Raw genomic sequence first — 18,487 nt, 5'->3', positions numbered from 1 at the left:
GCCACAACCACCCGCGCCGGCATCCCCGGACCCGGCTACGTGCTCCCACCTCCTCCTCCTCATCATCCTCATCATCATCAACACCCTACCCTGCCGCTGCCTCAGCTCCCGCGGGGTCCTGAGACCCACGGCGCTCCAGTGAGGGGACCAGAGCTCCGGTCGCCGCGGGCGCGGATCCCCAGACCCGGCTCCGCGTTCGCTCCGCGCCCCCTCCTCCTCCTTCTCCATCATCTCCTGCCCCGCCGCTGCCTCAGCTCCCGCGGCGTCCTGAGACCCGCGGCGCCCCATGGAGGGGACCGGAGCCCCGCTCGCCCCCGGCGCGGCTCCCCGCTCGCCCTGCCCGCCCCGCCGCCTTCCCTTTAAGGCTTTCGTGAAACTTTCCTCCCCGCCGTGCCGTCACGCTCCGTTAGCGGGGCTGCGGGCTGGGCTCAGCCGAGCCGGGAAGTTTCTCCCGTGGGTACCGGCGTCGGAGCAACTTTCCCGCACGGCCCCCGAGAAGCCGGAGCGGCCGGGGCTCCGGCCGCTCCGGCTTCCCGGGGGCCGTGCGGGAGAAACGCGAGGAGGAGCTCGGTTTGGGGGAGGGGGGAGATGAAACCGGGGCGTGGGGAAGCCGCTCCCTTCTTCCTCCTCCTTCTCCTCCTCCTCCTCCCCCTGGCTGCTCCAGTCTGGCAGCCAGGCGGCCGCTGCAGTTGGGAAGCGACCCCGGCCCCCCGCGCTGCCGCCGGGATGGGGAAGCCGCTGGCGGCTCCCGGCCTCCTGCTCCTTCTGGCCGGCACCGCGGGGCTCTGCCGGGCTTTCTTCTCCCTCCCGCTCCGTGTGTCCCACCCGGCCGCCCCCGGCGGGTCGCCGCCAGCCCCGGTGGTGCTGCGGCCGGGGAGCGGTAGTCGGCAACAGGATCCTCAGGGCGGCGCGGACGGCTTGGCCTTGGCCTCGGATCCGGTCGGGACCCTCAACTTTTTAGCCATGGTGGAAAACCTGCAGGGAGACTCCGGCCGCGGCTACTACCTGGAGATACTAATCGGGACCCCGCCGCAGGCGGTAGGAGCGGGGGCGGGGGGCTGCGGGCTTGGGGGGAAGGGGAAAGGGAATGGGGCGGGCAAACTTCTCCCAAATGCAACTTTCTCCCCGAAAGACGGTGCCGGTGCGGGGGAGCGGCGGCGGCGGCAGCAGCGAGTTTCCACGGGCCGGGCGGGAGGCGTCGCCGGGTCCCCGGGAGGGAGGGAGAGCGGCGGGGTCGCGGAGCTCCTTCGGAGCCGGTGCCCGGTTTCATGCTGTCTCATGGGGTTTTGACTCACAGGCGGCTTCTATTATTATTATTCCTTTATTTTATTTTTTTGTTAAGCTGCTTTGCATTGTGATTGGGTGCTTTGATAGAATCTCCCGCTACCCCCCCCCCCCCCCCCCCCCCCCCGGGAGAAGCACTCGAAATCTTCCCGCTGAAGTAAGTTGATGTCTAGGCAAAACCAGCCCCTTCTTTCGGGAATTCATGTGTTATTCATTAATAACACAAAGAGCGTGTGTGTTTTGAATATTGTTTTCAAATAGACCGTGTTTCCTTAAATCTCCTCCAACTGCCTTCACCAGCGTTGCTGAAGTTTTTTGCAATGTGGTTGCTCTTTCATCTGTGTCATGAGATCCCAGGAGGAGCGGTGCTGGGCTGCTGGTGGGGATGACTAGTCAGCTGAGTGGGGATTAATTTCCTGAAAGCCCTCGGGGCTTTCCCTCAGAACTTTGTGTTTGCTGTGGGAGTTTAGGTCCTTGCGTTCCCAGTGTACAAAAAAAAAAAAAAAAATCCTTATTCTTCTGCTTTAGCTCCTCTCCGTAATAAAAAGCCAAGGGATGGCAAAATGCGTAGCCAACAGAGAGTGTTCAGCAGTTGTTACGTTTTTGGACTTCTATGAGCTCTTTCTCTTTTTACACCTTGAATGTTGAGAGGATTGGCCACATCGTCACTCCAATTGAAATGTATGACGGTAGGATCGATACGTGTATTGAGAAAGGGTGGCTTTGTTTTATGATCAATAAATGGAATTAAAAAAAAAACAACCAAAAACAAACAAAACAGAAAAGCTAACTAGGTCTGATGTATCAAGGTGTGGCCTGATAGCCACAGAGGCCATGAAATAATTTTTCTTCCATGTTGTGTGCTGCATATTTGACTAGTTCTATTAGTGTTGCGTTGTGTGCGCTTCATTACTCCAGGGAATGTTCAATATTGGTTTCTGCCAGAATCAAGATACCACATTTGATTGGACTAATAATCCAATTCAGTATGTCTTAAATGAAAAAAATAATTTTAGGTAGAGAAAGTGACTATCAAGCATATCCTTACGCATCTAGGGGGATTCTGAAATTGGAAGAAATGGAGAAGGAGTAATATGACAGGCTTTTGATAATGTGACTGGAGGTCTAAGAGGGAGAAATATGCTGCCCTCAGTGCACCTGGAGGCTTCACTTACACTTAACAGCTAGTATTACTTGTATTACATGTGATGTCAGGTTTCAGACAAACTTGCCTCAGTGATTTTTTTCCATCTGAAAAAAAGCTCTGAACCTGGTTGCAAAGCTTTTACTATTTTGAACTAGTTCTGAGTTCTTGCAAAGTTAATTATTTAAAAGACCGCCACTGGTGTTTAGCACATGTGAAATTTTATTCACGGGTAGGCCCACCGAGGTTGTAAGTAAGGTTATAAATGTGCTTGTGTTTCTAAAATCAGATCTTGGCATGTAGTGACTCAGTAGATGCAGTTAAAATTTATTCAGTACTTTTGCTGGAGACGAATTTGTTATCTCTTTCCCTGCCTGAAACTGGAAGACTTAAAGATCACAAATGTACTTGTTGTTTTTCTGCTTTGCGGTGAATAGTACCAAGCTCCAAAGCCACTACAGGCTAGTGCTACTTGAATCCCTCACAGTGCTGATACTAAAAGCAAGTATCTCAATACTGCCGAGTGTTGGGATCGTGTTAAACTCCTCGGGCAAGTAGTCACTGGAGTCAGAATGGGCCATGATTGTGTAGAAAGAGAGATGTCTCTTACTGATTTAAATGCTCCTCCCAACCCGACTTTGCCTCAAGCCAGAAGCTGCAATGTCAAGTGATGCTTGGACACCTTCCTTTACTCTTGCACCGCTCTGGCATGGGACTTTTTCCCCATCCTCACCCAGGCCTCTCCCAGGACAGCTGAGCCCTCACACAGGGTAATGCCAAGGACATTTTGCCAAGGAGGAAGAAGGATGCTGGCAACGAAGAAGAGCTGCAGAGCTGCACTGCTTCACTTCCCTGCTGTTGGAGCAGAAAGGCGGACGGCAGAGCTGCAGAGAGGGGATGGGTAAATGCAAACAAGGCAGTGGTGGACCAAGACCAAATAGGTTGTAAGAAGAGGCACAAGACTTAATGTCGCGGTTACGACAGTGTTGGTGCCTGGTAACTTTGAAAGTGTGTGTGTGAAGTGTTGAAAGCTACTGTGCCAGTGTGAGGAATGAGCATTTGTGAAAGATTTCAGCACTACTGAGCTCACTTCACTGCTCAATTGCATTTTTAGAAATTTTCCTTTTTTAATTTCTGTTCTTGGAAGGAAGCTACTACAGAAGAATTTAGTTTTTCAGGTCGTTTAAGGCACACTGTTTGGCTTTCATTCCAATTCTGATTTGTCATATAGCAGATAAACACAGCACAGAACTGAGTTTCACAATGGCAGTTCTGAAATACTTGTTCTGACGATATAAAAATAGAGCAACTGTGGGAAGTTAAATTTATTTTATTTTCAAGGGAGGAAATTTCAGTGCAGGCAATCCAGTTTTGCAAAGTGTTTGCAGCCAAAGTGTTTGTGATCATTTCCAGTTTTATAACATAGTATGCTTCCTAACCATATCAGACCTCCAGACTAGCTACCAGGTCGGTGTCAACTGCCATTACCCCTATTAATTCTCATGCATTCACAGGCAGATCTACTTAAGAATCATGTGAAAGGTGAAAAAGAAGGCCTATCGTATTGAAGAGTGTGCTGTATTGGTCTCTTATTTCATGGATGTATTATTATGTGCCCTGCTTCTGATGGATTATGTGCTTTACACCTGTCTGTATAGGTGCACTTCTTCCAATTCCATTTTTAAATAAGAGGTGGCAAGTGCCCAATATGAACCATGTGCACTGCTCTTACTTCTTATTTCTTTAAATAATCTGATGGAATTCCTTTGCTCTATCTTTTATTATTTTGCCTGCCCTGAGATTATAAGCACTGTGAGGAATTGAATCAGAGATCATTTAGGGTTTTTTCACTGTCTTCACTGCAGTTCTGTTCGTATTAATTTTGTTTCTCCTACGAGGTTTTGACCAATAGAATAGTCAAACTCTTAAAGCATCCCATGTTCTTCACAGCTTTCTTGAAGTCCATCTGGACTGCATTAAATGTTTGCAAAGAAAGCACTGTTGCCTCATCTTGCCTCTTGTGCTAGTCTTCCTTGTGTGAGGCAGAGGCAGTCCTGCCAGTCCCACTGCGTTTCCAAGTTGCGGTTTTATTGAGACCGGGTAAATGTTATTCCTGCAACTTCATTGCAAAGAGAGGCTGGCCATGTGCCTCCTGAGAGCTGAGAGTCACGTAGCTGTGGTCTGATTAGCAGGTGATTGAAACCACGATAGGATCTGACTTGTGCGCTGAATGCCATGGCTCCTTCTTGAAATTTCAGCGTCAATTTTTCATTCTACGCATGAAGAGGTTTTGTTTATGGTTTTTCCTAATGGCAGTTTGTTCTGTGCAGGGGGTGAGCAAAAACCTGTCCTGCAAACTTGCTCTGAAGTTTTAAGGTCAACATGAACATTGGGAAATTCCCGTTTCCATCTAATTGTTGGGAGGTTATCTTTCCTTCAATCTCCTCCAGCTTTAGAGAAAAGAAGGATAAAAGACCTATATTAGACACCTCAAGTGTGTTATGGACTCGTATAATTTATAGCTTGGTATTTTGAAGGTGATGAACACACACACTAGCGATTTCTTAACACGCCAGCCATTCTTCCTTAATTGTTGATAGCTCTTATTTCCTGAGTGTTGGACGGAATGAAGACCATGAGGAAAGATTCGACTGCTCTTGTAATTTCATCACTTCACTAGTCTTGCTATATTAGGTGACAAGGGCCTGATTTCTGGAGCTGTGTTATTCCCTAAGAAGCTAAGCTCTGCTTTCTTAATTTTGATGAAAGGGGGTTTACTGCCTTTCTAGATACAAGAAGTTTTGAAAATGTGATCCTTCCAGGTTTGAATACCAGAAGGCAAGCTCCAACTCAAGTCTCTCTCTGTCTTTTTTTAAATAATAATTGCACTTGTCTTTTGTGTTTATTTTTGAGCTCTCTATGAAAGCTGAAAAAAAGGAAGGGCTGAGAAGGAAAGATGAGTGCTGTGGTGTACTGGCGTATTTTGAGGTGGTGGCATCAAAATCCTCCCAGATCCCTCTAATGGAAGTACTATTGAAATGCAAAATATTCCTGTTGTTAAACGATGAGTTGGGTAGATTTTGGTTGTTGTTGTATGCCTGCAAAATAAAAAGGACAAGGACCTGAAAGTCATAAGACAGGACTAATACAGTGATGTACTGTGGTGCAGTGGGGTGTAAGGTATTTTTGACCAAAGACAAAGCAAACAAACATACCAGGTTTGGGTTGACAGAAAGGTCCCTGCCTTTACAAATTAACATTCTGGCACCTCCTTCCATACAAAATTAGCCCTCGCAAAAGGGACTGCGTGGAGGTCGTGGAGTGTCTGCTATAAAAATAACCCAAAACACCAGTATTAATTACAATGCAGATGCCCTGAGTATAGCACTTTGTGTTTTGTAGCAAGGCTTAGCCTTGCTGTGTTTATAAGTGGGCTGCAATGGCCTGCGAGGTCTATGTGCAGAGTGACGCTGAATGGAAGAGGCTCATCGTGGTCGGTCCTCAGGATGTGCTCCTCTTCCAGGGTCAGTTGGATGAGAGCCCCGCTAACTGCTTCTTTAAAGGTGCTTTCTCTCCTTCAGAGAAATGGTGTAAGCTTTATTATCCAGGGTCGCCGATCACAGCAATCGTGCATTCAGACCCTGGTGGGCCAGGGCAGAAGACCTGTTCTGAGGAACAGGGGTGGTGGCAATAGGTGTCAGGTTCACACTTTTTACTGCTCCTCGCATCTTACTCCCTATCAAGGCAAAAGCATCAGTTAGTTACATTTAGAAAGAGTAAAATAGAAGGTCAGCAAATTAACTGTTTTGCCTGTTATTAAGGAGTAGATTAGACGTAACTTGGAGTAGAAACGAGATTAAACCAAACCAGTGGACAAAAGAAAGCCCATGTGTAATTCCTGTATGTTTGGGATTACTAAGGAAGGAGTCATTTTTTTCTTGGGAGTTGTTTTTTGTTGGGTTCTTTTCCCCCTCCTCTAAGCAGAGGGCTGTGACCTCTAGGGATAGTGTCTGGCAAGACAGGTTTAAAAACTACTACACCCTGCAGGGGTCTTTATTTTTGTGAAGGGCACTTATGGCTTCAAGTCCATGAGGACACGTTAGCTATTACATTGCCTCCACATTTTATTATCTTTGAAAATTTCTCACTTATTGTAGGTGAAGCGAGCCTGACCTGAAATGTGATCTGGTCGTTGTCAAGTATAGCTACATTTGAAAAAGGAAGCTGATACAATAGCGTACCCTTGCACATGTGCATCTCCAGTATGAATCAGACGTACCTCTCTCCCTTATCTTACTGGCTGTAAAATACAGATTTAAACAACATAATTTGTGTAAATGAGTGAAGGAACTTGTTGCTCCTATTTCTGCCCAGATTAAGCACTCAGCTGCCACAGAAAAATGAAGTGTTTTTTCCTGCCGTTGATGGGACTGTCATACATCTTGCTGCTTTTCAGCCTGGTTTTGCTATGTAGATCTGAGCTTGTGAAGCAAATGCAGTACGTGTTTTACAAGTACCAGACCGCCGTTAAAGTCAAAAGTTTTACATTCGCATTTGTGTCTTTTAGTTCAGTGTCCTTCAAAGCACTTGAAATTGCCCAGGACTAAAATAGATTTTATTTGCGATTTTTTGCACATGAACTCCCTTAGTTTTAAAATACCGAGTTAGATGACTATCTGTCTCCTCTTCTCTGCATATTCCTACACCACAGCCACCTGTGCGATTGCATTGTGGCGTTAAAGACCCTACCTAGTAGAAACCAGCTAACATGGGTTGGTCACAGCCTGGTTGTGACAACGGGGACCTCCACAGGAGCAATCTACTGTGTTTTTCCGGGTGGCTCTGCAACATGCAGTGAGCTCCGGTACTGCTGGCAGAACCTGAGATAGCTTAAGCACCTCTGCATCAACCGTGGGTTTGGGTTTTGCTACGGCAAAGGCTGCAAGCAGCCTAGAACTGCCGGAAAGCCTTGTCGAGGAGCTTGGCAAACTTCTCCCCCTTGGGATGAAAGTTTGGCCACAAAGAACCTTCCTCTGCCTGTGGACCCAGCCCTTTCGGCGGGCTTCCTCCCGGTGTGGCTGTCCGATGGGCTTTCATCCGCGCTCATCCGAGAGCAGTCACGTAGCACGGTTGGCTCTCGTGCCTTCAGGAAGCCTGGGGCCAAAGTCAACGTTTGCTCCCTCTTTTGCCAAAGCTTGATAAAATAATGCTTTTTCCCCCCCTTCTCTCTCCTCCCCCCAGAGTTCTTCCCTCATTCTTCCTTTTGCCTTTCTTTCCTTCTTCTGCTCTCGCTGCCTTTTTATGTCTTAAGAGCACTTTACGGGGAGGGCAGCGGGGGACAGATGTTCCAGACCTTTGTTTCAGTTTTTTAAGAGCCCTCCTCAAATAGCTGAAGCCTGTGGAGCGTGGTGGAGAGGGAATTTGAGGAATATAAGCTAGGTGGGGAAAAAAATCTTATTTGAGTGAAAATTACAATTCATTGAATACAATTAATGTGTCATAATTAAAAGGCTCTTTTGAAGGGAATCTGTTAAGACAGTAATTGCACTCTACAATCCTTTTTTTCCCTCACCACTGCTTACTAATAATCTGAAATTGTGAAAAATAAATTACTTGCAGATTTTGTCCTCTTTGCTCAGCTTGTGAGTACTAAAATTAGTTGATTTTACTTAGCTTTATGGCTGGTTTATTTTTGTACCTACTTACTACCAAAAAACTGCTGTTAAGCTAGACTGCATGTGTTTAGGGCAAACGCTTGTCTCAAAGACATTCCTAGTCTGGTCTTATTTTAAAAAAGGAAAGTTATTAATGCTGCAGTAACCCTTGGTAAGCTTCTCCTCCTTAAAAACACAAATTAATTCATTCCTAGGGATCTAAAACTGCATCATAATGCTACTTTTTTCCCATTGGCATTTTTGGTTTAAAGAAAAACAGAGGAAAACTCAAGAACTGAGAGTCACCTCTCCACTTGAGGGAGGGAGCGTAAGCCTTGTCGCGTTCAAGGCCAGCTCCTGCCATTTGACATGGAAAAAGTAATCGGATCTTTTTGGTGGCCATCTCTCAGATAATTCCTTGGTACTTGCTTGTGGATCTCCTTGCAAGAGTGGTCCATAGAAGGGCACCACAGAGCCTGCTGCAGTGCTGCAGCTCATGCTCAGGCTCATGTCAAGGCCAGGTGTGAGAATTTTCTTGCCCACCCAGGCTCTCTCTGTTTCTGACTTTGCTACCATAAGAAGTGTCATACCAGAGAAGATGAGCCGTTTGGGCCTTCTACAGAAACAAAAGGCTTATCTGCTAAGCCATCATGTGGAAGGTTGGGTCCTGTGTGTCCCACCTTGAAAGTTTTATTGTGGTATTAGGGAAGAAAAAAATACATCAGGTCAGCAGAAGGTAAATTTTGAAGATTGCCTTTGGCGGCAATAGTTTTGGTATAGAAAATAATGTACTAGGGTGTCTATTTCGACTGCAGGCTTTGGATCTATGTTCAAAATTGGAACTTTGCAAAATCTTGAGGGAGATTTTTTCCCTCTCATTTTTTTCTACCTAATTGGAAACTTTACTTCCAAAATTCTGTTATGATAGCTGTTGATACAGAAACCTTGACTGTCAGTGTTTGCAGCAAAAGAAATTGTAGCGTCTTTCCAAGACAGAGCACGCTATACCAATTTGGAAGGTCTTCAGGGCAATATTACCATGCTGCTTAAGCATGGTATGGAAAGACCTATGCTTTCATTCACTGTGCTGTTTAGTAGATGTCTGTTACGGGTAAGAGTGAAATGCGAGGCATGTCAGAAAATGATTCATCAGTCCTACTGATACCTTTCTGTGACTAAAGAGACTTTTACTTAATTCATTCATTTTTCTTCTCAGTAACTCTCAGGTTGCAACTAAGACAGAGGAGCCCAAAGGTGGTCACACTTTCCAGCAGTCTGAGAAGTGATGTAGCAAGATAACATCTGATGCAGTCACAGTGCTTCAGTTTATCTGTCACAGAATAATCTTCTCATTACTTCACGGATGCAAAGTCCTTCAGGGAATAACACAAACATTTCGCATGATCCAAAGTGCCAGATTTTTGCATTTGGACTGCTGAGATAAATAATGTGTGGGGAAAAAAAAAAGCTCAGAAAATTTCTCAGCAGCTGTAGTTATGAATGCTGGCACATGTTACATGTTCCAGCTAAAATTATCTTCCATTTGGGCTCTGCTGAGCCTTAGAGTTAACCTTTTCTTGGCAAGTGACCAAATACTAGTGATACTACCTGCACGTTTTTGTTCAGGTTTGGAAACTTTGTCCCCAGCAGGTGTGCTCAACAATGTTTGCTGTTGCTAATGGGCAAACTTCCACAATTCCAGCAGCCTGAGCACCATCAGCTCCAGCCTGTAGGCAGGAACGTGGCTGCACTTGCAGCCTTCCTCACAGTGTGTAAAATGTTGGAGCCCTGGGCTGCTGTAGGACCATCATCACAAGATGGGTTGTAACCCCTGGCTGAAGTAGATCGCTTAGTCCTGCCTACAGGTAGATATGCGGAGGAATGGATAGAAGGAAGCTGTCTTCTGTGTGATGCTGCAGTGTGTAGTAGCAGACTTCGTCAACCTGAGAGCATAAAAAAGTCTTTTAACTTCCTGCCCTACAAATTCAACCTGGTATCTGAAAATAAAGCCATGTTCCTGCATGCCTTTGTGTTCTCCTGTGTAATAAAGATTTTTATAGTGGAACTTGGTTAACAATTGTAATGATGTATGGGCCACAGGCGAAGCTAGTTCATTTCCCAGAGCTGCTGCCTCTACAGTATTAGCCAGGGTAAAGAGTAAAGTGTGCATGTTTGAGAAGGAGAGAAATAAATGAGTCCGATAGCAGGGAGTGGACCCTGCTGCTTTAAAAAAAAAAAAAAAGAATTTGGAAAAAATCATATCTTAATTCACTTGAGAATCAAATCTGCCTTTTAAATTGCCCTGCCAAATTTTTAAGTAAAAATGTTAGAATAAATATGAATTAAAAAGATTTTTTTTTTTTACTTTTAATAAATCAAACATGTCGTTGTGACCTCGCTTAACAGCCTTTTTTTTTTTTTTTTTTGCTTCCCCCCCTGGCCCCCACCAAATAGTTCTTCCTGGTATTATGGAGTGGAAAGCTGTTTTCTGTTTGTGCCTTTGAACTCCCCGGTATAATTCCAAGAAATACCCATGACGACAATCAAATTCTGCTCCTTGGTAATATCTTAAATAGGTCAGGTGGAATGGGGAGCAAAAGCCTTCTGTCTGTTGTATTCCCTTCATTAATTACCAGGGAAATAAAAAACACCGGAGTTGCATCACCTTGTTTGTGCTCTGAGACCTGGGGCCGCCTGTGGACGTTTGTGTGGTCGTTTAGGACGGCACGGACCAGCGGGCAGCTGCCTGACCCTGCGCCATTCCCCAGAGACACGGCACAGCTTTTCTAGCTGGGAATACAATCAGAATAACCAAATAACAGTCCTTGTGCTTGCTTTCTTTTTTTTTTTTCCAATCTCTTCCCTCCCTCCGTCCCTCCCCTTGCCGGCAGCAACAGATCCAGTCGTGTCCCTTTGCCGTCCGTCCGTGTCCATACAGCAGCAGCCCAGGGGTGTGTGAAAGCACGGCTGTTCCTGAGCAGAAAGGGAGGAATGGGGGTGGGACCTGCTCTGGCAGGTGGGGAAGAGGTAGTTCAAGGGAGTTGGAGGATGGGACCAGTCTTTACAGCTCCCCAGGCTGAGACATCCCAGTTTGTCAATATGAAATACTGTAGCAGCTCTCATACGTTAAACAAAATCTGGCAGTGCTGCAAATCCAGACCTGAAGAACAAGTTGTGGCATTTTTATAGCAGAGGTCATGCCTTGAAGTACAGGGAGTTCGTAGTTGGTTTTCCAGGGTGTGTGCTAATTTATTTACCACTCCATGTCCGAAAATCTTGGCTAATCCAGGGATCCCAGTGCATGAACATGGGATTGTCAGTAGTTTCCTGGCCTCCAGGAGGGAGAGGCTTCTTTCACAGTCATGAAAGCAGCAAGGTGGGGCTTCCCATGTAATCACATCCATTGGCTTTTATGTTTTCCGAAGGCCGGTCATTTCACCGTTGCAGTGTATGCAGAGAAAATCCAAGTAAGACGATGCTTATCCACTTTGGTTTTGTTATGGTGGTTTAGGGGAACAGCTGGAAAATATCATATAAGCATTCAGTGTCCTTCTTGAAGAAAAGCACTGAAAAAACATAAGAAGCCCTTGCTGAAAGCAGGCAGTAAGTGCGGCTAGAAGGAGGTTATAATGAGCGGCCCCACTGTGTGGGTATGGCAGCGCCACTGGGAACAGCCTGCTCTGGGTAGAACGGATCAACCTGATGTGTCAGGAGTGTCCTGCCTTCACCTCTCCTTCTCGCAACTCTCCAGCCTTTGAAAAACCTTTGCTAACAAACGCCCATCTCCAAAACTAACATCTTGACAGAAGAGGGGAAAAAAACTTGAAAAGAATCATGTCGCCACCAGAGCAAGCTGACGGGTGGAGGAGAGGGAAGAGATCAGACCTGGCGTGCAGCCTTCCCAAAACTCTGATTTTTCTCACTGCTGTCCTGCAAACTTCTTTTTCTTCCTGCCTGTCTCCAAAACATAGCCTTTTTCAAAGTTAATCGTTGCCTTCAAAAGCTTCTCAAATGTTGCAGGAGCAGCTTTGGCACTTAGTTTCACATCTCCAGTGCAATTTGAAATCCGGGGGTTTATTTAAATTTGAGATTGAAGTTCAGATCTTTGGTGGGAGGGAGACCTTTTAATACAGGAGTGAGACTGAGCCTCTCCTGAGAGGATTCTGCCCACTACTGAAGGGCAAGGGTAGTTTGACAAAAGGGAGATTACAAAAAAAATAACAGCACTCACGAGGCTAGAGATACCTCCTAGCCTATGCTCAAGAGCATTAGGTATGGGCTTCATAAGATGTGTTGAAGCTTGAAACGTGGCCCTTGATTAATTCTGTTATTTTCAAATGGCACAGTAAATATGGGCAGTGACTCACAGCGTAGAAGCTTGTACGGCATGAGGAGGGTTTAAAGATTAGTCAGTTCAAGCCTTTTTGAGATTACTTAGTATAGCTTGGCTCAGTGCATATGTGTAAAACTGTTTCAATCTCACAGATACTGCAGTTGGAGGGTTGTTGCTTTAGTTTCAACAAAAACTTATTTTTTTGCAGTTTAGGACTTCTGAAGCTAGGTAGAGAAGAACTAAAAATGCCTTTTTTTGTCAGAAAGCAGTTTCTCTGAGTGTAATGAACAACAGAGGTAAAGAAAAGGGTGACCTGACAAAATAAATTGGAAACTAATTTTGGAGAGCAAAAGCCTCAGAAAATTGAAATTCTGAACTGTATGCAGCTTCTACCTGTAATCATTCACTGGGTATAATACATTAACGCAAGCTTACTGATTTCATTTCCTTAAAAAAAAAAAAAAAGGCAAAAAGCCCTCCTTGGATATTGTATTCTGAAAGGTAGTGTATTAGCATGATGAGTCTCTTTCTCCTCTTTTTTTTTTCCCTAAAAAAAAACCCTCTAAAATTGTTGGATATAAGACTATGTTATTTAGAAGTATCATGCCCTGAGTAGTACTGGTAAGCAGAACAGATGTAGCAGACTGTACTGGGTTTGTGTGGCAAGGTTTTGGTAGTAGGGGTCTACAGGGGTGGTTTCTGTGAGCAGCTGCTAGCAGCTTCCCCTATGCCCAGTAGAGCCAATGCCCACCACCTCCAAGACAGGCCTGCTGCTGGCCAAAGCCGAGCCCATCAGTGACGGTGGTGGCACCTCTATGAGAACATATTTAAGAAGCGGGGGGGAAACTGGGCAATGACAACTGTAGCTGGAGAAAGGAGTGAGAATATGTGAGAGCAACAACTCTGCAGACACCAAGGTCAGTGAAGAAGGAGGGGGAGGAGGTATTCCAGGCACTGGAGCAGAGATTCCCCTGCAGCCTGTAGTGGAGACCATGGTGAGGCAGGCTGTCCCCCTGCAGCCCATGGAGATTAATGGTGGAGCAGATATCCACCTGCAGCCTGTGGAAGACCCCACACTGGAGCAGGTGGATGCCTGAAAGCAGCTGTGACCCCATGGGAAGCCCGTGCTGGAGCAGGCTCCTGGCAGGACCTGTGGACCCGTGGAAAGAGAAGTCCATGCTGGAACAGGTTTGCTGGCAGGACTTGTGACCCCGTAGGGGACCCACGCTGGAGCAGTCTGTTCCTGAAGGACTGCACCCTGTGGAAGGGACCCATGCTGGAGCAGTTCATGAAGAACTGCTGCCTGTGGGAAGGACTCACGTTGAAGAAGTTAATGGAGAACTGTCTCCTGTGGGAGGGAAGCCACGCTGGAAGAGTGTGAGGAGTCCTCCCCCTGAGGAGGAAGGAGCGGCAGAGACAACGTGTGATGAGCTGACCGCAACCCCCATTCCCCATCCTCCTGCACCAGCTGAGGGGAGGAGGTAGAGAAATCAGGAGTGAAGTTGAGCCTGGGAAGAAGGGAGGGGTGGGGTGAAGGTGTTTTTAAGATTTGGTTTTTATTTCTCATTATTCTACTCTGATTTGATTGGTAATAAATTATTTTTTTTCCCAAGTCAGTCTGTTTTGCTCACGATGGTAATTGGTGAGTGATCTCTCCTTGTCCTTATCTCAACGTACAAGCCTTTCGTTATATTTTCTCTCCCCTGTCCAGTTGAGGAGGGTGAGTGATAGAGCACCTTTGGTGGGCAACTGGCGTCCAGCCAGGGTCAACTCACCACACAGACATTTAACCTAAGACACTTGAGGTGGATGGTTTGTTGTTTTTCAGCAAGACGGTTGTCTTTTTTTACAGAAAAAGTTTAGCTTCAGGTCAAGTGAAAAAAATTGACAGTGATTTTCTTCAGCAATGAAATGAGACAGGCTGTGGTTAAGCGCGAGGGTAGAAGTGCGCAGAGGCTTGCTGAGGGAGCTGTCTAGGGACAGCAAAACCCCTTTTTGCTGGCTGGTGGTGTGTGTGCCTCTGCACTGTGAAATACAGTTGTGCAGCCCTTCGCCTATCTCCTCTGCCCTTCTATTTACTTCAGAGCTAGAAGCTGTCCCTCTACTGTCCTCCTACAATGCCCATAGATCCCTGGACTAGTAGCTGTCTGATGTGGCTGGCCATTGCTCCAAAGAGTTCGAAATCCTGCCAAGCAGTGCCCAGCAGGTCTGCTCTGCGGTGGCTACAAGCAGTGGTTTCAAAGCAAGAGAGAGGTTTAGGTTGAGAAGGTGACCGTGAAATCTGTCATGGCATTCACGAGTGTCTCTCCGAGAGTCAAGCTGGTGGGAGAGACGGACTTCAGGTCTTTCTTCAGGTTTTTTTTTAGCTGTTGAATTATTGAATTAATGGCTGTATCTCCAATACCTTTGGCCACCATGTTCTCTGTGGAGGGAGGGGTGACCTCTGGATGAGATACTAATTCAGATGTGGCACAGACCTTAGACACAGCCTGCCTCTAAACCAAGGCTGCGTGAGCACAGGGATTCCTCATGAGTCTTGCAGTCAGACATGAGAGTTGGTCCCAGTGGCATTCAGCTTACAGTCTCCCTTGTCTCATCAGTGCTGTACTGTAATTAGCAGAAAATTGATGGATTTAATTCCTATACACCTACTAAGAGGTGGAAACATGCTTTCAGACTTAACAAGAACTCTGTGCGTACTTAAGTACAAATAGCTGATGTCTCCTGCATTCATTCTGGAATTTCAGGGTGTGTTTGTGTTTTTTTTTTTTTAATCTTCCATTTATCTAGGCACTCATTAATCTTTCAATTCAAGAACGTGTTTAGTATAAATATAGAAAATATATAGATTTTCTTCACTCAAATTTTGAGCATCTGGGTGCTCTACTGCTTTAGTAATAATGAACAGTCTACCTGATGTTAACATGTGTTACTGGCTACACTGGCAAAGGCTGATGAAGATATCAGTCAGCTCACATGCAATCCCTTTTTCTGGAAGAAGCGACTCCTAGGGGGTCTCAGTGGCAATGATACGTCTGTTAAAAGATTGTCACAATTCTCAAACCAGTCCAAGCCTGCCAATGGTTATTTACAGGTGAGACTTTTCTAGACCTCTGGATTATTGTTGTTACTGAACTTTCTCTAACTAGTCCAGATTTTCCTTAAAACCGTTTTTTGTCAGCTACAGGGTATGATATAGGAGAGGGATTTGTATTTGGGGAAAAGAAAAGAGGGAAAAAAGTTTAATCTTTTCTGAAAAGGCAATGAGACAAAATTGCTACGATTCACACAGCTCTAAGATAAGCAAGTAATAGCTCATGTTCAACAGCAAAGCATGTTCATATAGCATGAATAGGATGGATGTGTTGTATGATAAATCTAGACACAGCAAATAAATTTCAGCCTGAAAAATAAGATAGCACATGAGACAGCATGTGCAGAAAGAATGCTAATGTTTAGGGAACTGAAGACATTGGCAGAAAGGAGAGCGCAGAAATGAAGAATAGATATTTTGTTTTGTTACCAGGATTGATTGGCTGACTATTTTTTTTGTCTTTAAACCATAATAGCCTTCCCCTATTGTCAAAATGATAATATATATAAAGCACTTCCTGTAATATTTCTCTTCAAAATGACTATTAATCAGTCCCAGAGTCAGATGCTCATATTTCAACTCACAATTTAGTTTAGCAAGTTTATACTTCAGCACAATCAGTCATTTTAGCATTTGTGTTTTTAATACAAATCTCAACTACAGAAGCATGCAGTGCTTTTAAGCACGGATAGATTGGCTAATCCAGATAGTACTTTGTAATCTTCTGGCAAAGAAAGAGATTATTGCTTTTCAGAGAGAAAAAAAATAAAGTATTCCTCCCAGTCTAGCAGTGCAGATCTTGAAGAGATTGAGGGCAAAGGCCATTTGTCTTCTTCTGGGCCCAGTGCAGGTGTGAGAGTGTCCAGGGATAGGTGAGTGTTTTAGATGGCTGGGGAAGAGAGTGAATGTGAAGATAGTCTAGATATGGGGTCAAATCCCAGGTCCCAACACCAGCTGGGAATGTGGTGAGGGGAATGGCAGCAAACACCAAACAGGTTCTGGTGGGCTTGATCTGCTGCTGCCCTGAAGAGCCTCCGTTTGCCATTTGTTCTCCTGCTTACCCCACAACGTACAGATGTCACAGTTTCTGTCGCAAACTTCTGCTGTTGCAAAAGCAGGAATTATCTTTGGTGATATATTTGACTTCCTGGTTTGGACAAGTTTTCATGCTGCAGTAAATCACCTTCCCCTGCATCCCCAGAGTGACGTTGCAGTGAAACGTAGGCACCACCCGCTGAACAAATGACATTAGTAAGTCATTAATCTCCATTCCATTTTTCTTTCTCACACCATCTCTCTTATCACGGCTGCATTGTTAAACCCTTCTTGTGACTACAGGAGGATTTTTTGGGAAGGTAGTAGCAGATGGGTCTGTTTCCCCTGGTGAGGTGACCTCCCTCAGGGCACCACAGGAAATAGTCCTTCTCCCCAGACTCAGCATAAGGTGTGGGCCTGCCCCCCGCCTCCTCCACTTCAAAGGTGAGGTCCAAGCTGCAGAACGTCATTTGGCTCTGGGTGGAGTATTTCTACACCGTTACCAGTGGCCGTGCAGCTGTCTGCCAAAAAGCTGAGTTGTTTTCTGGATTACTCTATGTGACACTGGTGAGACCACACCTGGAGTGCTGTGTCCAGCTCTGGGCTCCCCAGTACAAGAGAGACATGGACATACTGGAGAGAGTCCAGAGAAGGGCCATGAAGACTTTTAAGGAATCGGAGCACCTCTCACATGAGGAAAGGCTGAGAGAGCTGGGATTGCTCAGCCTGGAGACGAGAAGGCTCAGGGGGCAACTCATTGATATATATAAATCCCTGAAGGGAAGGTGCAAAGGGGACAGAGCCAGGCTCTTTCCAGAGGTGCCCAGTGACAAGACCAGAGGCAGTGGGCACAAACTGAAACATAGGAGGTTCCCTCTAAACACTTTTTTACTGTGAGGGTGACCAAGCACTGGTGCATGCTGCCCCAGGCAGATTATGGAGTTTTCATCCTTGGAGATACTCAAAAGCTCTCTGGGCATAGTCCTGGGCAGCTGTTTCTAGGTGGCCCTGTTTGAGCAGGCGGTTGGACTGGATGACCTCCATGGATGACCTCCAGAGGTCCTTTCCAACCTCAACCATTCTGTGAAGTGCTGCAGGGCAATGAGGACTGGGCTGCTCCAGACCAGGGACTGCTTATGATCAATGAAAAATGGGAGAGTCCCGTCCCTGCCTCAGTGTTCAGGGGCAGTGCATCGATCTGACGTACAGATGGACAAACTTACCCTTTTTTTGGTTTCAGTCTTAACCTGTTCAGCAAAATACGTATTATTCTGCAAGCAGAAATGTGTTCTTCTGGAGGCTTTTCCAGTTTATGTCTAACTTTGCAGGCCTCTGCATCTAGAAACGCTTACAAAGATTCCTCTAACTCATCTTTTAATTAGGTTTTATTTCTGTATCTTAAGCGGAACAGATGAAGAATCTGTATTAAAGCCTGGCCTTCTGAATTTGTTTATTAGAAAGTGGGCTGTAAATGCTAATTCCAAGTAACAGGAAAAAAAGTATCTCTGTGCTTAAAAGGCCGCTGTATATTGTAACTTTATTAATTTGTAGAAACAAATTGCTGAAAATAACCTGACTGACAGTCTGTGCCAGTAATGCATAATAACTGTGGGCAAACACAGCGTGTAGTTGCTAGTGTGTTTTCTTTCTCGCGTGATGGTTGTAAGCAATTCTTGCCAGATGGGCTGATAATGTAATTAGGAATTGTTGTGTTAAATGAGGCGGTATTTAAATTGGCAACTAATTTTCCTATCTATTAACCAGCTTTACAAAGAAGAGCTGTTACTCAAATGATTTCTAGCTGCTAATCCCTAACCAGAAACGTAGCACTTCTTTGCACCTTTTTTTTTAAGCACTGTCTAGCGAACCCTATTTTCTGCAGGGTTTATTATGTGTGGGACAAAATAAGAAAGAGAGGGAGTTAAGAGATGTTACAAGTTCAG

General features: G+C 45.5%; 1 protein-coding gene across 4 annotated transcripts in view; it reads left to right on the top strand.

Moving 5' to 3' along the window:
* Positions 1-565: 565 nt before the first annotated feature.
* Positions 566-18,487, top strand: part of BACE2 (beta-secretase 2) — a 49,683-nt gene continuing 31,761 nt past the window's right edge. For all 4 annotated transcript variants that reach the window (XR_008463304.1, XR_008463302.1, XM_054181739.1 and 1 more), the window contains exon 1: positions 566-1,038. Coding sequence is in view for 2 of the 4 variants with exons in the window: in XM_054181739.1 (XP_054037714.1) it covers positions 589-1,038 (450 nt within the window). In the remaining 2 variants the exon portion in view is untranslated. The remainder of the gene's footprint in view (positions 1,039-18,487) is intronic.

This window comes from Rissa tridactyla, chromosome 1 (assembly GCF_028500815.1).
Source record: "Rissa tridactyla isolate bRisTri1 chromosome 1, bRisTri1.patW.cur.20221130, whole genome shotgun sequence".
Classification (NCBI taxonomy): Eukaryota; Metazoa; Chordata; class Aves; order Charadriiformes; family Laridae; genus Rissa; species Rissa tridactyla.
The sequence above is the reverse complement of the archived record's forward strand: the minus strand, read 5'-3'. Positions and strand labels throughout refer to the sequence as shown.